The sequence below is a fragment of the Bos taurus genome, chromosome 10 (genome assembly GCF_002263795.3).
Source record: "Bos taurus isolate L1 Dominette 01449 registration number 42190680 breed Hereford chromosome 10, ARS-UCD2.0, whole genome shotgun sequence".
Classification (NCBI taxonomy): domain Eukaryota; kingdom Metazoa; phylum Chordata; class Mammalia; order Artiodactyla; family Bovidae; genus Bos; species Bos taurus.
In genome coordinates, this window is record NC_037337.1 from 78,998,908 (window position 1) to 79,023,638 (window position 24,731).

Consider the following 24,731-nt stretch of genomic DNA (forward strand, 5'->3'; position numbering starts at 1 on the left):
ATCCTCTTTGGTAATCGTATATTTGTTTTCTATGTCTTTGAGTTTATTTCTGTTTTGTAAATAAGTTCATTTGTATCATTTTAGAGTAGTATTTTTATAAGTGATATTATATGGTATATCTCTTTCTCTGAATGACATACTTCACTTAAGTGATAATCTCTAGGTCCATTCATGTTGCAAATGATGCAGATGGCATCATCTCATTCTTTTTTAAGGCTGAGTACTGTTCCACTTTATACACACACACACACACACACACACACACACACACGCTATTTCTTTATCCATTTATCTGTGGATGAACATTTAGGTTGCTTCCATGTCTTGACTATGAACATTAGGGTGCATGTCTTTTCAAATTAGTTTTATGTGGATATATGCACAGGAGTGGAATTGCAGGATTATATAACTCTTACTTTAGCTTTTTAAGAAACCTCTGTACTGTTCTCCACAGTGGCTACACCAATTTACATTTCCACCAACAGTCTAGGAGGGTTCCTTTCTCTCCACATTCTTTACAGTATTTATTATTTGTAGATTTTTAATGATGGCCATTCTGACTGGCGTGAGGTGATGCCTCATTGTAGTTTTGCTATTCACTTCTCTAATAATTAGTGATATTGAGCATCATTTCATGTGCCTGTTGGCCATTTGTATGTCTTTGAAGAAATGTGTATTTAGGTCTTCTTCCCACTTTTTAATTGAGTTGTTCGGTTTATATATATTAAAGCTGTATGAGCCGTTTGTATGTTTTGGAAACTAATCCCTTGTCAGTAGCATTGTTTGCAAACATTTTCTCCCAGTCCATAAGTTGACTTTTTGTTTTGTTTATGATTTACCTTTACTGTGTAAAAGCTTTTAAATATAATTAGGTCCCATTTGTTTATTTTTCTTTTTATGTCCATTACTCTAGAAGACAGACCCCCCCCCCCACCAAATATTGTGACTTTTGACAAAGAGTGTTCTGCCTATGTTTTCCTCTAGGAGTTTTATGATATCCAGTCTTACATTTAGGTCTTTTATCTATTTTGAATTTATTTTTGTGTATGTGTGCTAGTCACTCAGTCATGTCTAACTCTTTATGACCCCATGGACTCTAATCCTCCAAGCTCCTCTGTCCATGGCATTCTCCAGGCAAGAATACTGGAGTGGGTTGCCAGTTCCTTCTCCAATTTTTGTATATGTATATGGTGTTAGAGAATATTCTAATTTTGTTATTTTATATGTGGCTGTCTAGTTTTCCCTATACCACTTATTGAAAAGACTGTCTTTTCTCCATTATATATCCTTGCCTCCTTTGTGGTAGATTAATAGACCATAAGTACATGGGTTTGGGGGCTTTCTGTCCTATTCCATTGGTCTGTAAGTCTGTTTTTGTGCCAGTACCATACTATTTTGATTATTGCCAGTTTGTAGTACAGTCTAAAGTAAGGGATTGTGGATTAAACTTTTAGCTTCATTCTTTCTCAAGATTGTTTTGGCTATTCAGAGTCTTTTGTGTTTACATACAAATTTTAAAATTTTTTGTTCTAGTTGTGTGAAAAATGTCATTGGGAAGGCAGTGGCACCCCACTCCAGTACTCTTGCCTGGAAAATCCCATGGACACAGGAGCCTGATAGGCTGCAGTCCGTGGGGTCGTGAAGAGTCAGACACGACTGAGCGACTTCCCTTTCACTTTTCACTTTCATGCATTGGAGAAGGAAATGGCAACCCACTCCAGTGTTCTTGCCTGGAGAATCCCAGGGACGGCAGAGCCTGGTGGGCTGCCGTCTATGGGGTCGCACAGAGTCGGACACGACTGAAGTGACTTAGCAGCATTGAATCCATAGATTGCTTGGGTAGTATGATAAGTTTAACAATATTGATTCTTCCGGTCCAAGAATACAGTATATTAATATCTTCCATTTGTTTGTATCATCTTTAATTTCTTTCTTAAGCTTCTTATAGTTTTCAGAATATAGATCTCTTGCCTGCTTAGCTAGGTTTATTCCTTGGCATTTTTTGTTGTTGTTGTTCTTTTTGATGTAGTGATAAATGAGATTGTTTCCTTAATTTCTTTTTCTGATCTTTTACTGTTAGCATATAGAAATGCAAAAAAATTCTGTTAATTAATTTTGTATCCAGCAGCTATACTAAATCTACTGATGAACTCTAATCGTTTTCTAGAAGCATCTTTCGGATTTCCTATGTATAGCATCATGTCATCTGCAAACAATGACAGTTTTACTTTTTTCCCAATTTGGATTTCTTCTATCTCTTTTTTTTTCTGAGTACTATAGCTCTGACTTCCAAGGCTGTGTTGAATAAAACTAGCCAGAATGGTCATCTTTGTCTTATTCCTGATTGTAGAGAAAATGCTTTCAATTTTTCACCATTGAATATGATGTTAGCTATGGGATTGTCATTGATGGCCTTTATCATGTTGAGGTATGTTCCCTCTATGCCCACTTTCTGGAGAGTTTTTATTATAAATGGATGGTGAAATTTATCAAAAGCTTTTTTCTGCATCTGTTGAGAGGATCATATGGTTTTTATTTTTCAATTTCTTAACTGATGTATCACATTGATATGCAGATAGTGAAAAGTCCTTGCATCCCTGGGGTAAATCCCACTTGATCATGGCATACAATTCCTTTTTTTACTATTTATTTATTTTTTTTTTGGCTGCTCTAGGTCTTCGTTGCTTTGCATGGGCTTTCTCTAGTTGCAGCAAGTGGGTGCTACTCTTCATTGCAGTGCTTGGGCTTCTCATTGTGGTAGCTGCTTTTGTTGCTCTAGGGACATGGGCTTCAGTATTTGCAGCACGTGGGCTCAGTAGTTGTGGTGCAAGGCCTTAGTTGCCCAACAGCGTGTGGAATCCTTCCAAACAGGGGAGCCTCCCAAACCTCACTCATAGTTACAGGTTTTACGTTTAGGTCTTTAATCCTTTTTGAGTTAAGTTTTGTATATGGTGGAAGATAAGAGTCCAGCTTCATTCTTTCAAATGGGGCTATCCAGTTTTCTGTTTCTGAAAAAAATGCTGTTTGCATTTTAATGAGATTACATTGAATCTATAAGTGACTTTAAGTAGCATGGGCTCTAAGAATATTATGTTTTTAAATTCCTGAACAAAGAATGTCTTTCCATTTATTTGTATCTTCTTTATAATTTCTTTCAGCAATGCTTTATGGTTTCTGTTAGTACCTCCCTCCTTCTTGTGGCCTAATAATATTTCGTTGTATGTATTGGGTTTTTATCCATTAACCCCCTTGGTTTGCAGGCCTTTGGACTTGGACTGGAATCATAACACTAGCTTTCCTGGGTTTTTCTGAATGAACTTTTTGGCTAATCCAGTATACATCACTTTTATTTATCCATTCATCAAGGGGTGGACTGTTGGATTGTTTCCATCTTTTGAGTATGAATGAATAATGCTGCAATTAATATTTGTTTACAAGTTTTTGCCTGGACATATGTTTTCATTGGGCTTCTCTGGTAGCTCAGCTGGTAAAGAATCCGCCTTCAATTGACTCTGGTTCAGTTCCTGGGTCAGGAAGATTCCCTGGAGAAGGGATTGGCTACCCACTCCATTATTCATGGGGTTTCCTGGTGGCTCATATGGTAAAGAATCCTCCTGCAATGCGGGAGACCTGGGTTTGATCCCTGGGTTGGGAAGATCCCCTGGAGGAGGGCATGGCAACCCACTCCAGAATTCTTGCCTAGAGAATCCCCATGGACAGAGGAGCCCAGCAAGCTACAGGCCATGGGTTTGCAAAGAGTTGTACACAAATGAGCAACTAAACACAGCACATGTTTTCATTTCTCTTGGGTTTATCCTTCCCTTTTAAGAAGAACAGAATTTTAATAATAGCAAAGACTCCTGGAAGTCTAGGCTGCTAAAAGTTATTTTGAATATAACCTGTATTTATTGTTTTGATTAGACATGAAGGAAAGAAAAAATACAGTTCTGTGTCTTCAGAAACTTAAGAAACCAAATGCACACTTTTCACACTCATCACCCTGAGAACTCTTACACACAATTTTGCAAGTACTTGCTGATATACTACTAACTGAATATACAGAGTCGTATTCAGAGGGGCATCAAGAAGAACCTATATCTTTAATGAAGTCTTGAAATAGATGATGGACATTTACTGATAACAAAAGGAAAATGTCCAGGTTTAGGGAAGTCATTGCTGTAATCATGGAGGTAAGCATCCATTATATAAAAAGATTTGCTTAAAGGAGTCTAAATGGGCAATAATGAAAGTAAAAGTTAGCAAGATGTCCTTCTCTATTATATGTATTCTTTGGGTGAAGTTGTTTGTATTAATATTTGATTGATATGATTCTCTTCTCTATTTATCCAACATTTCCCTCCTTAGTCCTAATCATTAATGTACTCATTCATTGACTCAGTCATTCAGCAAACACTCACTGAGTGCCTTTTAAGTACCAAGCACTGTGCTTGGTACTGGGGATACAATGATGGGTGAGTTATGCTGTGAAAACAAGGAATTAACAACTTAATGAAGAAGTCAAGATATAATAGCTTCACAAACAACCAATGTAATATGGAAAGTGTACCATAACAGATTTGTGTATAATCCCTCCAAACCATTCTATATCTTGTCACTAGGCACTTAAAAGTTCTATTAAAAAGTGCTATTCCTTAAAAGTTCCATTATCTCTGAAGAGATTTAAATGCTGCTGGGAGGTTAACTTGAAGTCATTACTTTGCTTAAAATCCTTCATTGGATTCCCATTTTCATAAGATTAAGTTTAAATTCCCTTGATATTGCTTCTGTTGTCGAAAATGCCCCCCACTCTTCTCCTACTTCGTTTGTACTTAAAACTTTAAAACTCAGTGTAGGTATCATCTCATCTAGGAATATTTTATTGATGTTCCACAAATTGTTGATTAGGTGGTTTTTTTCCCAATATTGTTGTCACTAAGTCATGTCAGACTCTGCAACCTCATGGACTGTATCATAACAGGCTCCTCTGTCCTCCACTATCTCCCAGAGTTTGCTCAAATTCATGTCTTTTGAGTTGGTAATGCTATCTAAGCATCTCATCCTCTGCTGCCCCCTTCTTTTGTCTTCAATCTTTCCCAGCATCAGGGTCTTTTCCAGTGAGTTGACTCTTCACATCAGGTGGCTAAAGTATTGGAGCCTCAGCAACAATCCTACCAGTGAATATTCAGGGTTAATTTCCTTTAAGAATGAGGGGTTTGATCTCTTTGCTACCCAAAGCACTCTCAAGAGTTTCTTGAGCACCACAATTTGAAAGTATCAATTCTTTGGCGCTCAGCCTTCTTAACAGACCAACTCTTAAATCTGTACATAACTACTGGAAAAGCCATAGGTTTGACTATATGGACCTTTGTTGGCAAAGTAATGTCTCTGCTTTTTAATACTCTGTCTAGGTTTGCCATAGCTTTTGTGTATTCTTGCCATCTCATCTTAGTCTCTTCTGCTTCTATTACATCTTTATCATTTCTGTCCTCTATCATGCCCATCTTTGCATGAAATGTTCCCTTGATATCCAACTTTCTTGAAGAAATCTCTAATCTTACCCATTTTATTGTTTTCTTCTATTTCTTTGCATTGTTCATTTAAGAAGGCCTTCTTATCTCTCCTTTGCTATTCTCTGAAACTCTGCATTCAGCTGAGTATATCTTTCCCTTTCTCCTTTGTCTTCTACTTCTCTTCCTTCCTCAGCTATTGGCAAAGCCTCCTCAGACAACCACTTTGCCTTCTTACATTTCTTTTTCTTTGGGATGGTTTTGGTCACTGCCTCCTGTATATTGTTATGGACCTCCATCCACTCTGTCTAGTCACCTCCAATCATAAGGGATTTGTTTTAGGTCATACCTGAATGGCCTAGTAGTTTTCCCTACTTTCTTCAATTTAAGCCTGAATTTTGCAGTAAGGAGCTCGTGATCTGAGTTGATGTTTTCTGTATACCTCCCATGTTACCCTGATGATATATTGTCACGGCCCATACTATCTTGTCATATTTTTATTTTTCCATATTCCCCTTTCTCACATATACTGTTACATGTGAATTCCTTGAGGAAATCAGCCAGGTCTTACTAGTATTTTTGTCCACAGTGTCTAGCATATAGTAGGTTCTCAGTGTTTGATGATGAATGAATAAATAAGTCAATGAATTTTGTTTTCTTGTTTAGAGGCAGAAGACCAAAGACATGATATATGAGCTGAAACTTAGGGGATACCTGAGATTCTCTAGGCACAGGAAAGGAGAAGGAAAAAAATATTTCTGTCCAAGGCAACATTATTTGCAAAGGCATAGAAATAAGAAAAAGCCCACCGTGTTTAAGATGCAGCAAATCATTCTTTATATCAGAAACTAGACACTTCTCAGAAATAAAACTCAATCTCAGTATAAACATTTTCCAAATGATGCTGGGCAAGCCTTACGCTAGCACTACAGAATTCTTAAAATAGGATCTGTGTATTATTTTGTAGCCTGGTGAATCTTGGGTAGATTTTGGCATTTAAATGACTCACTTATAGGATGTAGAGAACAGGGAACCTCCACCTACACCATTGGTGAGAATGTAAATTGGTACAGCCACTGCAGAAAGCAGTATGAAAGTTTCACAGAAAACTAAAGATAGGACTACCATATAACCCAGCAATTCCACTCCTGGGTATGTATCCAAAAAATAAAAAACAGTAATGAAAAAAGATAAATGCATCCCAGTGTTCATGGCAACATTATTTATAATTGCCAAAATATGGAACCAGTCTAAGTGTCCATCAACAGATGAATGGATAAAGACATTACACACACACACACACACACACACACACACACACACACAATGGGCTGCTACTCATCCATAAAAAAAAGTGTGAAGTTTTGCCTTTTGCAGCAATGTGGATGGACTTAGAGGATATTATGCTAAGTGAAGGGGCTTTCCCAGTGGCTCAGGCAGTAAAGAATCGGCCTACAATGCAGGAGACCCCTGGGTCAGGAAGATGCTATGGAGAAGGGAGTGGCTACCCGCTCCAGTATTCTTGGCCTGCAGAATTTCATGGGCAGAGGAGCCTGGGAGGCTACAGTCCATGCAAAGAGTTGGACATGACAGAGCTAACACACACTATATATGCTAAGTGAAATAAGTCAGACAAGAAAGATACTGTATGATACCATTTATACATGGAATCTAAAATAAACCAGTAAATATAACAAAAAAGCAGCAGACTCACAGATGTAGAGAACAAACTAGACGTTACTATGAGGGAGAGGAAGGAAGGAAGGGGCAATACAGGGGTAAGGAAGTACAAGCTATTAGATATAAAATAAGCTACAAGCATATGTTGTACAACACAGGGGATATAGCCAATATTTTATAGTAACTATAAATGGAGCATAATCTTTAAAAGTTGCAAACCACTATATTCTATGCTTGTAATTGATATAACATTTACAGCAACTATATTTCAATAAGTAATTAAATAAACACACTAATTCCTTGTCATATGTACATCTCAATCTGTCATTATTATTTGATTCTCCTCAAATTTGCAGGCTATTTTTTAGTGTTTATGTGTATGGTAAAATGGGAGTAAGGAGGGGCAATTATTACTGGAAACTTACATAACAGAATTTTTACTTTAGTTTCCAGAATCTAATTGCATCAAATTATGGTTGAGTAGACCCTATACCTTAGGAACCATCCAGAATGGAATTGCACAATAAGATATATGAGTAACTCAAGTATTAAAGGGAGAAATCAAGCCAGCTGATACGCTTTTCTCTAAATTGGCCATCAATGAGACCTTAGTTAACTTATGTTAAGCTGCTGCAGTAGCTAAGACTGTCAGTATCAACAGGCTTTCAAACTTAGCATACTAAGTGTTCAGAAGTAAAAAGAGTCTTGATGAGATTGTATCACTTCTCTTGAGCTACTGGCAAGGACCTAGGGAGGAAAAATACATGTGCTAACTGTTGATGACAGCTGTTCTTTATAGTTTTTTGTGGCGGTGGTAACACATTAGACTTGCCGTTTTAATCATGTTTAACTGTACAGTTCAGTGGCACTAAATACACTTACGTTGTTCTGCAACTGTCACTACCTTCCATCTCCAAAACTATTTCATCACCCAAAGCTGAAACTACATACTCGTTAAAAAAATAACTTCTTATTCTTCCCTTTTCCCAGCCCATGACAACCACCATTCTACTTTTTGATAACTATAGTTTTGAATACTCTAATTACCTCAAAAAAGTGAAATCATATGATGTTTGGCCTTTTGTGGCTGGCTTGTTTCAGCTATTTTCACTTATTTCATAATCCCTTCAAGTTTCATCCATATGTGTATGGATAACATATGTAAGAATTTCCTTCTTTTTAAGGCTGAATAATATTCCTATGTGTATGTGCCACATTTTGTTGACCCCTTCATCTGTCAGTGGATACTTGGGTTACTTCCACTTTTGACTATTATGAATAATGCCACTATAAAAATAGGCACACAAATACCTGTTCAAGTTTCTGCTACTACTTCTTTTGAATATGTACCTAGAAGTGAAATTGCTGGATTATATAGTAATTCTATCTTTAATTTTTTGAGGACTCACTTTGTCGCTTTTTTAAATGTTAGAACAGAGGAAGAGCAGTGTGTGAAGGGTATGTAGCTATTGCCATTGTAGTAATGATTGAAGTTCTAAGATCTAAATTTCGGCCCTGTCTTAGCCATCTGTAAAATATGTGATCATGGGTAGGTTACCCTGTTTAAACTTCTCTTAATTCACCTCTAAAATGAATATAATAATGCTTTACTAGATTTTTTTAAGAATTAATGAAATTATATATGTGATATTACTTGGTAATTTATAAAATGCTGTATAAACATTTACTAGATAAACTAGATCAGCTGCCAGGAAAACTCAGCCCTGGTGCTATCTTTGATTATTAAATACTATTACTGAGTTATTCAAATCCCAGAAAAGTTATTCTCTTGGGATCTGTACTGGTGTCACACTTCCATTTTCATTCACCACACTGGATAGAATAGTTTCAGATAAGGAGCTAACCCAAGTAATTTATTTTCACCCTAAGCAGATGCCACAGGGTCCACTACCAGAGGCTGCCTTATAGCTTCAGGTTCATTTGGGAGTTAATGTTGTATATGTGTATACAAACAAGGTCCTCTAGTCCCACCAGTCCCACCACTTCCCTGGGCTTACAAAGTATGGTCCATAGCTCAGGATAGCTCTAGAATAGTTTCAACCTCCTGAAGGTACCTACAGCTAGTTTTCCCAATTCAGGTGTCACTTCCTTAAAAAGGGTCAATATCACTATCACTGTGGATCAGAGTACAAAATTTAAATCTGTCTGTACTTACTTCTTTGTCCTAGGTTCCTTAAACCAGAGGACCCAAAGTAGCTAAGAATGACAAAGCTAAAAACAAAAGACAGACCAAAAAAAAACTCATCTATCCAGCTCTGGAAACAATAGAATTTTCTAAACCTATACAAACATGTGTAAATCAAGTTGTATATTACCTATAGTCTGTGGAGGGAAGTTTGATTTTTTCCCCTCCTCTTCTTCCTTCTCTGCTGCTAAGTCGCTTCAGTCGTGTCTGACTCTGTGCGACCCCATAGATGGCAGCCCACCAGGCTCCCCCGTCCCTGGGATTCTCCAGGCAAGAACACTGGAGTGGGTTGCCATTTCCTTCTCCAGTGCATGAAAGTGAAAAGTGAAAGCCAAGTCGCTCAGTCGTATCCGACTCTTAGCGACCTGCTGCTGCTGCTGCTGCTAAGTCGCTTCAGTCGTGTCCGACTCTGTGCGACTCCATAGACGGCAGCCCACCAGGCTCCTCCATCCATGGGATTTTCCAGGCGAGAGTACTGAAGTGGGGTGCCATCGTTATTATATTACTTATTGAATAGCAATAGTAATGATAATAATAAGGGCAGATTCTGACTAGAGGATTTAAGTAATTGTTCGTGACTCTTGAAACTTTTATTCTTATTGGCATGAAATCAAAGTCCTGGAAGCTCGCCAAAGATGCTTGTCATCCAGAGTATGAATAGTGGTTTGAATAGTCACTTCACACAATACATTACTGATGCTCTTCTTCTAGTCACTGCTTTTTTAAGTTAATAAAATCAAATTTTTGGCTAAAGTTAAATAGAATGTTAAGGAAGCTCCTTTCTTTACTTTTCTAAAAGAAAAAAATTATAAAAATTACATGTGATCATTGTAAAAATTTGGAAACTTTCAGAAAAGTATAGAATAGGGTATAAAAGTATACATAATTCTAACATATTACAGTAAACAAATACTTTCTATTTTCATGTATGTCCTTCCCATCTTTTTCTGTTGATCTATACACATATATCTTAACATAGTTAAGATTATACTTTACATGTATAGTTATACATGTTTTAAAATGCATATTATAAGAATTTTCTTGTGTCAGTGAATATTCTTTATAAAACACAAATATTGTATAATATTTTGTCATAAGGATGCATCACTGTTTAAATTTCTGTATTGTTAATCTTTTTCTTTCTTTCCATTTCTCACTAATGTAAGCAACTCTTAAATAAACACATACAGGAAGACTTGTCCATTTTCTTAGAAGTGAAATTACTGGGTCAATGACTATGACTATTTAAGAACTTTTTAAAGAAAATCATCTTTGAGTTGTTAAAGGGTTTATGACACATCAACTTGAACACATCTTTGATAACTGTGTAGCTACTCGTATTCAAATAACCCCCACAAGTGTTACTGTTCATTGATCTAATCTTTCATTTCAGACACTAGGATGCATCTCTTCCCTCTGTCGCCTATTCCTTGGGATAGAAATAAGGAGGTCTGACTGAGCCCTTATACAAGCCTTGTCAGACAAGTACTTATGTCCTTCTTGTTTAGGACCACCTATTTAACCCACTGCACTCAACATCCATATTTTCCTTTTTTTCTCTTACAGATGGAATGGGGCGAGTCCTTGCTCAAGATGTATATGCAAAAGACAACCTACCCCCTTTCCCAGCATCAGTAAAAGATGGCTATGCTGTCCGAGGTAAATATTTCAGTTTTCTTGAGTATCAACATACTCACATTGGTTTTGGGGGGTTTGTTGGCTTGTTTTGCTTTGTTTTTAGTGTTCTGTTTTTAGATTTTTGGCTCAGCCCAGGTACCTAATGACTGTTACATCTGTTTCCCCCTTTGTTGTCAAAATTCATACACAGATAACAATATTAACCTACACCTGTATATTTTCTGGCACAATCTTGAGTAAAACTTCAGAGAAAATACTGTAGTTACTTGAAAATTCTTACTCACAGATAACTATGTAGAGATTGATAAAGATACTGTGCCATAATTCTTTGGGCCTCTACATATACCTTAGTCTGAAGTTTTCCAAATGTTTTCTAGTGGAAAACATCTATAGGTTCAGGGAAGACAGGCAAACTCCCACCATGGGATAAAGTGGGCCAGTTTTTTTCTTTTGCTTTAAATTCAAACATCAGTAAGAGCTTCATAGAAAGCAAGTGTGAAGGAAACCTCTAAATCCCTAGAAGGTCCTATATTTCAGAGCTCCAAAGCTCCAGATTGTACCAGCAGTTCACGCCTTCAGAATTGCCTGGGATGGCATAAAGCTCAAAAGCAAAATCATTTGCCTCCCTAAAGTCCAGTTTAAGAAAACGCAAAATGAAAATGCAACTGAATTGCTTAGAAACTAATATCAGTTATATTATATTGGCTGACATCATTGAAGAAATGTTTAAAAACATTTGCCAGTTTATCAGAGCTGTTAAGAATGCCAGTTCCTTTCTAATGATCATTTATGGAGTCCCTTACTTGACTGTCTTCATTTTTAATTTTTTTTTATACTGTATCTAACCATTAAAATATTTTCCTCTTTCTTGTGATTAAATATATTCACTGATCCCCTCAATGTTGCATCACCAACTCTTAGGAGTATCTTTCTGTGTTGGAGACAGTAGAACAAATGGTTAAAGTTATGGACTTAAGCAAAGAAAGTGATCTGGGCTCTTGTACCAGTTCCATCTGTGTAACTTTAAGCACATCAGTTCAACTTTTTGAACCTTGGTTTTCTTGTCTATAAAACTGTGATAATTATAACCATACTTATCCCAACAGGTTATTGTGAGGACTAAGTGGGACTGTAGAAAGTCTTAAAGTATCTGACATTAAAAAAAAGCTCTCAATGTTTTTAATGTTTAATAATAGTACCTATTATTATCAATCATATTTACTTAAACCATCTCTGAAAAAAGGATAACATTATCTGAACTGTTATTCTCACAAAACAATGGAGAGGTTAATTCCTCCTAGTATATTCTTTCCGCGAAGCTGTCTTAAATGCACCTAACTTAGCTTGATCTCACTAAATTAGTTGTTTTCATTGTCCAGTCACTAAGTTGTGTATGACTCTACAACCGCATGGACTGCAACATGCCAGGCTTCCCTGTCCTCGACTATCTCCCGACTTTGTTCAAGTTCATGTGCATTGAGTCGATGATGTTATCTAAATTACAGCTGAAAACAAATAACAAATGCCCATTGCCTCCTTTGTTTTCTAAGTTCATTTCTTCTATAATGTTTATTAAGATGAATATTGTTCAGAAAGAAATTATTTTAGTATTCTGATAGCCTCATTGACTCTACTTTATTATTCCCTCTAAAACTTCTGTCTGAACTTTCAATTGGTAGCCATATTGGATTGTTCTGAAATGGAAAAGAATTCTTACTTCCAGAGTAGAACAAACAACTACACCAGATGAAACATCAAAGGGACAAGAAAGTCTTTTTTTTTTTTTTTTACATACTCAATAATATAAAGTAGGAGAAAGTGAGGAGGTAAATAATATGAGACAGAATTATTCCAAAACAGAATGTTGTTCTGTGATTTTTACATAAAGCTCAATATAAAACTATTGCTTTTAGTGTTTTTAGTTAGCCCACATGAACAATGAAAGAGCCTTTCTGCAACTGTAGAATCTTATCAAAGAAATGTGTATATAAAATTACCGTTTAGACTATCATAATCTATTGTTTTAAAGTGGTGGTGTTTTTAGTTATTTCACACATGTACACAAACACACAGAGACATTTAAAATGGCATCTCACAGTGTAAAAGGTTCAACAGACAGGCTGCCATGCAGCTAATTCACATTATTTCTTTCCTGCGAAGTATTGCTAGTTCTCTAAGATATGGAACATATAACAGAAAACCATCGTGGAAATGGTTACATTTCAAAGTTGGAATGGTTGGTTAATTATGATCAACATCACGATTAAGGCAGCAAAGGTTCTCAGTGGACGAAAAGGCATGGTCTAAGTCTTTTCTGTGCTGTAACCACCCTAGGCGGTGTTTTGGTGAAGAGCAGCCTTGAGGCTGCTGTTGTGGCTCTCTACCACTCTACTTCCTGTACCTCTTCTCTCCACCCTGTGTTCCTTTACTCCCATTCCTTCCTCCCCACTCCCTTTATTCTCCCTGTTTTTCTTCTCCTCTGCCTTTGCCTTAGGCCTTCCAGTAATAACCCGTGGCACCTGTGAACATTGCTAACCCTCTAGGTGTAAAGAGGTTCCTAACTTGCTCTGGATCACTAAGCATTAGCCAGTATCCTTCAGAAACATGTGGGATAAAACTCCAAACCAGTTGGAGGATCTCTTGCTTTAAGGTATGTGGGTTGAAAAATCAAGACAGTAACAAGTAGCTGAAGAAATAGGAACAGCTTTTAAAGAATAAGAAAGAATAGAGTATAAAGAAGACAGGAATTAAGTGATGATGATGTAAACTAATAAATCTAAAACTACATTCAGGAGAAGGAGGGAGTGAATTTGAAAGATATAAGCAGAGAAAATGAAAATAGCATTTACCAGCTAGAAACAATACAATAGTTTTATTCATATTTTTGAAGAGTTATTTCTCCCTTCACACTGATTAAGCTAATCATCTTCTTGATGCATTCACAGCCTCCTGTAGAGATGTGGGTGCCCATTGTCTCACAATTGCTTCTTAATTTGTTAATAAAGGCAAAGATATCTCAATACCAAGTTCACTCTCTTGAAAATGTTCAATTTGAAAGACTTAATGCTTCAGAATTAGTTTAGGTATCATTTAGGCAAAGGAAAAATTATAAACAAGCCAATAATTATTTTAAAAACCATGTGCAGCAAACAATTCTAGAAAATTAAGAGAAATCTTTGCACTTTATGTTAATAAAGTTTTTACATGCTGATTAAATACATGCTTATGCAAATATAGAAAATCAAAAAGAACATTTTAAAATTACCCATTATCTCACTGTCTAGCTGCTAGTAACATCTATGTACTTCCTCCCAGTAGGTTAAAGTACATACTAAAATTCCATATAACCTTTTTAATTTTGAGCTATTTCTTATTTTGTCACAAAAGTCATGTTTAAGTGTTTCTGTTTTGTCGAGTTGAGTCCTGTTTGTGAAAGGTTGTTGTTGAATCACGCGAATACACCGGGATTCTTGGCCCCCGGAGGAGAATTCAATCCAGGGCCAGAGACAAGGCTTGATCGCTCAGAGCTTTTGTGTAAAGTTTTATTAAAGTATAAAGGAGATAGAGAAAGCTTCTGACATAGGCATCAGAAGGGGGCAGAAAGAGTACCCCCCTTGCTAGTGTTAGCAATAAAGTTATATACTCTCCAATGAATCCAAAGAATGTCTGGAGGTTGTAAAGACCTCACCAGACCTACTCCCATAATTTACATTTTAAGATAACAGAATTAGCCAGAAGGTTTAATCCAAAGACTGGCCTTAATCCAGAGACTGTCCTCAGGCAGGATACATTATTGTTATATAACCCTAAGGAATGTAGAGAAAGAAAAAAAAGTTTGTCCTTTCTTCCTCCTTGAGAATTCCAGACCCCTCTCTCCTTGGGGACCCCTAGACTCCTTATCAACCTGCCTAGGAAATGACTCTCTCATTTGGCCGTAGCTGGTTCTCCAGTTCACTTGACAGCCTTTAGTCTTCCACCGTAGGACACTTTGGATGAAGAAGAGAGCCTTATGATATAGGAGCACTACTTAAGTGAGCCCAGAGATAATTTGAAATAATTAATTTTAGTTAATTCCAAAAAGCTTAAAATAATATATTTAAGGAAACAATATATCTTTTCCCAATACTAACAATATATGGGCATTTTTCTCCTGGAAGACAATGATAAAGAATATGAAATGCCTTCTAATTCATCTGTTCTACTCCTTGCCTGCTTTCCAGGCAGCAGATTTAAAATCCCAAACAATTCACCAGATTTAATCCCTCAGTATAAGTGCAGCAAGTACTGATCCTGTCGTGTTAGTCTCGTCATCTACCTTTGCCACCACTCCAAACTCTTTCTATAATGTTAATTTTAGTATACACAGAAATACTATTACCCTGTTGCCTATCCACCAGTCTTAGTTTGGTTCCATAGTTAGAGTAAACAAAATCTTAGTCCCTCTGCCTTATTCCTCCATTGAAGATACTTCCTAGGACCTCTGAAAGTTATGCTATCTCTCTGGCCTCCATTTATCCAACCCTAATGTGGAAACAATGAGACTTTTGTTACTGAAAATAAGTGAATAGCTATAAGAGATTCAAAGAGAGCTCCCACGTGACTAGAAAATTAAAATGAGGGATAATTCTAGGGTGAATAGCCTTAGGATGATCATTTTCTGTATATTGTCACGTTGAATAGTTATCTAATGCTATCAATTTTATATCAAATGATATAATCAGATATCTTCAAATAAAGAGGTGAACAAGACTAAAAGTGTTTCCACATTAAAAAGGTGGAAGCAGCTTCAGGGTCTAGCATTAAGCTTTATAAATTGCTTACACAGTGCATTTGCTGTAAGAATTTGGCTTATATTGCTTTTATCACTTCCTTCAAATTAAATTATACAGTTGCAAAACATAAAAGAAAAGCTATTAACCGAAATGCCAGAATTGAGGCTGGGGGGTGGCGGTGGAAAGAGTCTAAGCCTTTACAGAAATCCTTGCAATCCATCCATTGTTTCTAATGGCATACTGTGGCTTATTTAGTTTCTTTCTTTCCAAGCTTTAGGTTCATCTGCCACTGTACCTCCACTTCTGCCCCCTCCCACCCAAGCTGATAGAATTCATCTTGAAAGTGGCAACCTTTTTCTTTTTATTTTTTTACATATCTCTTTAATAGGTTTTTAAAATAAGTATCAACAAGTTAGGTAGATTGATCATTACTTTTCTGCCTTTATAGTAAATAATGAGCCTTGTTGGTATAAAATCAGAACTTCTGTTGTAGTTCGCTAATTTTTTTATTTAAGTTTTCTATTGGTCTGAATTTGTCTGGATTCCATCCAGTCTTACAGTGCTGTGCTTCTCAAAAAGGATAGTCCCTGAACCAGCTGCATAAACATCAGCTTGTTAGAAATGTAGAACCTCAGGACCTATCCCAGCCTACTGAATCAGAACCTGTATTTTAACAAGCTCTCTAAGTGATTTCTATGTACATTAAGAGTTGAGAAGCACTGTTAAAAGGGAAATGGTAAAAATGACTCCTCCATTGGTATCAGGGACTTTCTATAATGTTGGTTGACTAAACCTTCCTTAGCCAACAACAGAGAGGCATAGTTCCCAGGTGGAAATTTTCAGAGGAAAGTGAAGAACCTAGTTAAAGTGAGACATATTCTCTCCCCAGTTAGTGTACCATCCTTGGTAACAAAGCATCTTGCTTCTTTCACTTAAAGACTGCTTCAGATGTTGGCTTCCCTGACACTCTATACCATCTTGGCCCCACGTTATCTCTAGCCACTCATTATATAATGACATTTGCTTGGAGTGCTTGTGCAGAACATTGAGATGAGTGTTTTGAGTGTATGTGTATTAGAATGTGTGAAGAGGGAAACAGGAAAACAAGAGGAGGACTGAAGAGCAGACAATTTCAAAAAAGAAATATAGGAAGTGATCCCTACCTCAAAAGAGCTTATTATCTAGCTAAAGAGATAAAATACATGTTTATAAAATTATTTAAGAAAATTTACAAAGCACAATACTAATGCATACAAGACAGTTTACAAACTTCCTACCTAAGTATTAGGGAAACGCAAAGTTCAATTCTTTATTTTAACAAGTATTTACTGGGCATCAATGACAAGCTTAGCACTATGTTAGACATAACCTAAGTTATATGGAATTGATCAGAGCAATCTTTCTAAACATTCTAAAGATGGTAAATGTTGACTCACATTTTAAAGAAAATAATATACCATGAACCAGCAGGAAAAGGAAGGCATTCAAAATACAGCATTTTGTATTAGAAAATATTTATTGTTTCATTCATGGGTTCATTTTTCTAAAAAGATTCTTAGGAGCCACACTCATTCATTTCTTTCACTTGCGAATACTTCATATATTGAACACTTATTGAATACCTATTTTTCAGCAGGTACCAGGAATTTCCCTGAGACAAATAAGCAAATGATTACAAATACATTAAGAAACCATAATTAGAGTTACTTCAGGAATACACTGGGGAAACAAAAGAGAAGGGGGAAGGAAGTCAGATATGACTTCCTAGAGAAGGTGACACTTGAGCTGAGTCCTAAAAACTAAGAAGTTTTAACCAGAAGGCGGGGAGAAGGAAAGGACACTCCAAGCAGTGGGAGTAGCATATGTTGTGGAGCTGAAATATGAGTCATCTTGGTATTCTCGGTACTTGAGAGAGCAGCTAGACTATAAGATAGATTGGAGGACAAGAACCAGAGCCTTTACACATACTGTTTCCTTTAGGTGAGTATCTTCAGATGCAGCATGTCCACTTCCATCTCCTCTCTCTGTCCTCTTATCACCTCTCCTTCTCCCTCACACACACACACACACACACTTTTTGCCTACTTAGTTCTGATTTATCCTTCATATTCAAATCATAAATTCTGTATATCAAGGTGGCTTTCCCTGACCCTCCAGGGTAGCTCAGGTACTCTCAGTGTATGCTCTCATTAAATTGTGTTCCTTTCCTTTAGAGTGGTTTTCTTAATTTATATTTGTATATTCATTAATGTGACTATGATTAACATTAAAATCTATCTCGCTCACTATCTCAGTGGCTTTAAGAGTTTTGGTTTCACCACACCCATAAAAAGACAGGCACTAAATACATTATACATCACAAACCAAATACAATACATATAAATATACATGCATGCATATATATAAACAAAATAAGTTTCTTGAAATAATATTCATCTTTACCATATGTGATAAAATATATTTTCTATTTTTCATTTAAAAAATTGCTTACAAGATGATTTTAAAGCCCACCTCTATTTGTGTAAAACATTGCAACAAATTGATACTGCATTAAAATAGAAACAGTATCTAGTTTTACTTCATTTCCCTGGTGGCTCAGTCATAAAGAATTTGCCTACAATGTAGGAGACACAGGTTCAACCCCTGGGTCAGGAAGATCCCCTGTAGAAGGAAATGGCAACCCACTCCAGTCTTCTTACCTGGGAAATCCCATGGACAGGGGAGCCTGGGGGGCTACACTCCATGAGGTTGCGAAAGAGTTGGAGATAACTTAGCGACTACACAACAACAACTAGTTTTACTCTCTACTCTGTCCCAGCATCTAGTATGACACTTATGACATAGAAGACACTCAGTAGAAATTCAGTGAATAAATGAAAGAAATAAAAAGCCTTAAAAGGGGTATTTTAACGTATGGTTATTTGAAATATTTTAAAACCATATTTTAAAGTATGGTTATTCCCATTTTTATCAACAAGCAAACTGAAGTTTAGAGAAAAATTTAGTAATTTGCTGAAAATCCTAAAGCTAATAATAGTCACAACCAGGATTCAGATTCAACTTTTACTCTAAAACCATGCTAATTTCCCCTTGTTCAAGAGGCAAAAAAAGAAAGTGTCTAGGTTGCTATGGGGAGGCAGAAAGCTGATAATATCTCTAGCAGAAAAATAAAAATGTTTATTCAGATTGAGATGTAATTAGTGCAAAACTCTGAAAGATAATTGACTTCTTAATTTTCTAAAGTAAGAAAATTATGATTAGTTTTAAAATACTGAGTGTGGGTATAGATGAAACAAAATTGGTAAAATGCTGATAATTGTTGAAGCAGTGATTTCTCTATCTGTTTTAAATTGTTTCATTAAAAAGAAAAAGGAACCCATGAAAGCAGCATAATAAGAATGCCATTCAGGAAAACTGCAGTAGTCTCTTTTTTACAGGTAAACACTGAAAATATTAATATAGTAGGATTCCAAAAAACACCAGAAAGCCAAGAGTTTATTAACTGAGACAAAGTCTAAAAAGCACAAGATACAACATATAGTAAGTAGAAGACACCTAATGTTAATTTTTGTCCCTCTTCACATTAAGTTAACCAAAGCCAGTTATACAAAAAAAGTGACTTATAAACAGCATTCTATATATAAGCCTTTAGAAAAAATACGTCTTTGCAGTCACATAAAGAACAATGAATTTTATATCTCCTCTCTAAAAGAGAGAAAATGCTTTTTATTATTTATAAACATGGCTGCAAATATGATTAAAATATTCATATAAAGTGTTATCTTTGCTGTGTGTGTTCCCCCAGACCCTTGCTGTATGCCAGTTACAAGGAGGTAATGGTCATGATCATAAAACTCATTAGGTACATATTGCCTTGACAGTACTATTGGTCTGAAATCCGCGTTGTGTGTGAAGAAAACCCTTTTAAATACATTTATCTTCAGGAGTATTTTTTCATCCAGCCATTACTATACTGTATGTAGAAAAAAATTGGATAAGAAGTTTTCTCCATCTCAATTCTGAAAGTGTTTTCTTCCAGTTTAAAAATAAGCAGTCAGTGCAAATTGTGATGCAGCACTGCCTATGTATTTTGTTTTTTTAGCAGCATTTTGATCCTTCATAAAAAAATAATGTTGTATTGGAAATTCAGGGTGTGAGTTTTCAAATCCTAGCTCTATCACTATCACTTGTTAAAGGTACTGAACCTTTTCTACCTGAGTTACTTCATTACATAACTCATTTCCTTCAAGCATCAGTTTGGTTCAGTTTAGTCACTCAGTCGTGTCCAACTCTTTGCGACCCCATGAATTGCAGCACGCCAGGCCTCCCTGTCCATCACCAACTCCCGGAGTTCACCCAGACTCATGTCCGTCAAGTCAGTCATGCCATCCAGCCATCTCATCCTCAGTCGTCCCCTTCTCCTCCTGCCTCCAATCCCTCCCAGCATCAGTCTTTTCCAGTGAGTCAGCTCTTTGCATGAGGTGGCCAAAGTACTGGAGTTTCAGCTTTAGCATTAGTCCCTCCAAAGAACATCCAGGACTGATCTCCTTTAGAATGGACTGGTTGGATCTCCTTGCCCTACTTCGTGCTTCCCTCATAGCTCAGTCGGTAAAGAATCTGCCTGCAATGCAGGAGACCTGGGTTCAATTCCTGGGTCAGGAAGATCCCCTGGAGAAGGAAATGGCAATCCACTCCAGTATTCTTGCCTGGAAAATCCCATGGACAGAGGAGCCTGGCGGACTACAGTCCGTGGGATCTCAAGAGTCAGACATGACTTAGCGACTAAACCACTACCACTTCATGTATAAGTCTCCACGAGTGTGTACACACACATCACACATACATACCCTTTTATTTAGGAGGATAGACTAAAAGAACTTCCTATTTAAAAGTGCAAGAGTGGAAATTATGAAACAACAAGAAAACTGTCTCCAAGGCACCAGGAACGGGCACATTTAGAACCACTTCTACTGGTACTTGTAAGTTGTGGATACCAACGATCTAACTAGTATTATAGTAACAAAACTTTTTTCTAAGCTAGGCGATCAGAAAAGTGTTCCAATTTCCTGAAGCCTTACCTAATCATTTGAGTCAACTTTTAGAATTCCAAGACTAGGTTCTTACTCCTTGCGATAGGTGCATTCTGATGATTGTTCTTGGTTCTGTTCATCTTACAGCTGCTGATGGCCCAGGAGATCGTTTCATCATTGGAGAATCCCAAGCTGGTGAACAGGTGAGATTCATAGGCCTGAAAAAGGCCCTAAAGATTTTAGTTTCATGGACTTTCAGAGTCTAATCCTAAACTTCTGCCATTGTTTTTATGGAAATCTTAGAGAAGGATTAGATGGGTCATCAAAGAGATGAAATGATGATTTCCCTGAGAAAGAATCAAATGAATTTTTTCTTAACGGAAAGAACGTGCATCTAGTCATATGCAGCATGGACACAGTGTTATTAGTATATCTCACAGACATGCCCCACAAGGATTTTCCAGCCCTGTGATTGGATGAATCTTTCTTCTAGTATAAACATTAATGTTCTAAATAGAGCTATAATTTCTAAGTGGTTTTCTCAGACTTTTCCCCAACTCATGTTATAAACAGGAAAACTTAGAAGAAGCAAATTATTTAATCTTTCTTGCTAATCATTTTGATTAATTTTACTCATTAGGGAGCTAACCAGAGAACAGATATACATATATTTCTATTAAGAAATGAAGTACTAAAAAAAAAAAAAATGAAGTACTAATGGGCTATGGTGGATATTACAATAGAAGTCCTCTTACTGCTTTTGATACTACTAATTGGTCATTTGATTGGAAATAAGTTACAAATGGCAAATTATCTTTTAAAATAAATTTAAATAAATGAACATTTATTTGTCATTAATCTGATGGAGAGCCAAGGCTTTTCTTTTTTTTCTTTTTTTTTTTCCAAGGCTTTTCTTTTAATAAGTGTCTACTATTTGAGTTTCTATTATACCCACAAGGCATTATATGGGATTTCCAGTGTTGGTTTCTTTAAAGTTGAAGAAATTTTAAAGACCTTTGCACAGTGTCTAAGTATAGACTCCTTCTAGATTTTTATTATATTTTTACAGTACTTTTTACAGTTGTTTCACCTACACCTAATTTGACAGGAGTTCTTTTTTAGCAGACTTTTTTAAATGAGATGTTCCAAAGGTTTAGCTTAATTTTTTCAGGAAAAATAGAACTCTTTTTACCCTCATATATCATCGATTTATGGAATATTTACTTAAATAACGATTCAGTAGCAGCTATCACCACAAACTGGTACAAACAAGTTTGGGAACAAACAGTTTGCATCTTAGACCAGTAGTTTACAAGTGTCTAACAGTTTCAAACTTAGATTAGCTTAATTTTTTCAGGAAAAATAGAACTCTTTTTACCCTCATATATCATCAATTTATGGAATATTTACTTAAATAACGATTCAGTAGCAGCTATCACCACAAACTGGTACAAACAAGCTTGGGAACAAACAGTTTGCATCTTAGACCTGTAGTTTACAAGTGTCTAACAGTTTCAAACTTAGAGTGTACTGTAGGCATCATCTTGTTCAGTAGGAAGCGTATGTTAATCTAGTGAGCTGTGAAAGTTAATTAAAAGAGCTCTTTCCTTATTGACTAGAATCAGAAAAAGACCAGCACACCTTTCTGCTGTCACTAAGCACTCATAAGCATTGTATAAAAATAAAGGAGGAAATAATAAATAGAGCAGTTGAGCAAAAGCTATGTCCCACGCCTTAGCATGTCCTCCCATATGTACTAAAAATAGAGAGGGGTTGAGGAAGTATACAGGAGCATCATATGCTAATGGTGGCAACCCTAGCTCCCTCACCTCAACCAAGAAGTATATGTACTTCTTGAGCTCTGATGCTGAGCCTAATACTATAGTAATTAGATCCTTATCCATGCTATACATAGGCTGATTTCAGTCTTCATGACTGTTTTCCGAACAAAAAGAACAACTAGTCTTGGGTCCCTTTTTTTTTTTATAAATAACTTATATAACTTAGTAAGTGATCAAGTAAGTGATCTTATAACTTACTTGACCTCTTGGTATGTATATCCATCAACAGTGGACATCTAAAGCATCCATTTTTTAACAAAGCTCCAAAATATTAATTATTCAAGGAATACTTCTCTGATCTTCAGTTAAGTCTATCCAACATTTATCAAGCACACCTACAGTTTGTACCAAGCACTCTGCTAGGTAGGGATATAAAGTAGATTAATACATGATTAATATTCTGAACAGTTTATATCTAGTGGAGGAGACAGAGTATAAACAACTAAATATAATACAATATATTAAGTGTTAAACTAATGCTGTCAGTCATGTGCTGCGGAAAACAATAGAGAGGTTAAGCATTTCATCCTAGAAGGGTTAGGAAAATGACATTGGAGCTGGGCGTAAGAGAGTTTTTACAAAAACAGAAATGAAAAAGGACCATCCCAAGCAGAAAGTATAGTGTAAGTCAAGACCTAGTGGTGTGTGTGGTAGTCACAGCCTAGTATGCTTAGGCAATGGCAGTAGATTGTTCAGAACCTTATGGCCCCTTAAACTTTATTACTAGTTATGACTTCCAACTGAAAACTAGAAGCCCAAGGAAAGTTGTGAAATTTAAAAATTGCCAGCTTCTTGTAAGTTCTCATAAAAGTATGATAGGAAAAAAAGATCAACACTATACAGGAAAACAGGGTTTTTCCTCAAATTACCTGGGAGGTGTTTTATCTCTAACGGATGTATCACACACATACACACTTTAAAGCAATCTCAGAGATCTTGCAAAAAGCCAAATTGCTCATTTATTGAAAGTACATATGCTTGAGATCTAAGGTGCCACTGCATCCACTAAGACAGTTTTTTATTTTACAACATACTTTATTGGTGTATGAAATACTTGATCTTAGTCACTTACCATTTGGTCCTATTGATTAGCATCCAATATCAGTTCAGTCACTCAGTCGCGTCCAACTCTTTGCGACAACCATGAACCGCAGCACGCCAGGCTTCCTGTCCATCACCAACTCCCGGAGTTCACCCAAACCCATGTCCATTGAGTTGGTGGTGCCATCCAACTATCCCATCCTCTGTCGTCCCCTTCTCCTGCCGTCAATCTTTCCCAGCATCAGGGTCTTTTCAAATGAGTCAGTTCTTCACATCAGGTAGCCAAAGTATTGGAGCTTCAGCCTCAACATCAGTCCTTCCAATGAACACCCAGGACTGATCTCCTTTAGGATGAACTGGTTGGATTTCCTTGCAGTCCAAGGGACTCTCAAGAGTCTTCTCCAACACCACAGTCCAAAAGCATCAATTCTTCGGCACTCAGCTTTCTTCATAGTCCAACTCTCACATCCATACATGACCACTGGAGAAACCATAGCCTTGACTAGATGGACCTTTGTTGACAAAGTAATGTCTCTGCCTTTTAATATGCTGTCTAGGTTGGTCATAACTTTCCTTCCAAGGAGTAAGCATCTTTTAATTTCATGGCATTGGACACTTTCAGTTATGCAATTATGAAGTGCTATCTTTGGACAAAGTTCAAAAACTCCAACTCAATACCTCTATTAAGGAAAAATCAAGACTTTGATAGTTTTTACTTAATATAAAGTATATGAAGTATAAAAATTAAAAGGAGTATTCTTAGCAATCTATAGGAAGTACCTCATGTATTGCTAGAGTTTTTCCAGTTGATTCAGTTCAATTTATGTCTACTCTCAGTGGATATATAAATATCTTTGTATATCTGGGAATATGTTTTACATTGGGTTTAATATAAGTGAGCTGGTAGGAATCCTTCAGCTAGCACTTAGAATTACCATTTTGGGATAGGAGCCAAATTTTTTAATAGCTACCCAAAAAACACTTCTTAAGACTTAGTTTAAGCCAAGAAGTAGAGA

At 36.4% G+C, this 24,731-nt stretch overlaps 1 protein-coding gene across 12 annotated transcripts in view; it reads left to right on the forward strand.

The window, feature by feature from the left end:
- Window positions 1–24,731, forward strand: part of GPHN (gephyrin) — a 535,365-nt gene that overhangs the window by 435,818 nt on the left and 74,816 nt on the right. For all 12 annotated transcript variants that reach the window (XM_059890892.1, XM_010809560.4, XM_010809563.4 and 9 more), the window contains 2 exons: window positions 10,960–11,052; window positions 20,981–21,036. In XM_059890892.1, coding sequence (XP_059746875.1) covers window positions 10,960–11,052; window positions 20,981–21,036 — 149 coding nt within the window. The remainder of the gene's footprint in view (window positions 1–10,959; window positions 11,053–20,980; window positions 21,037–24,731) is intronic.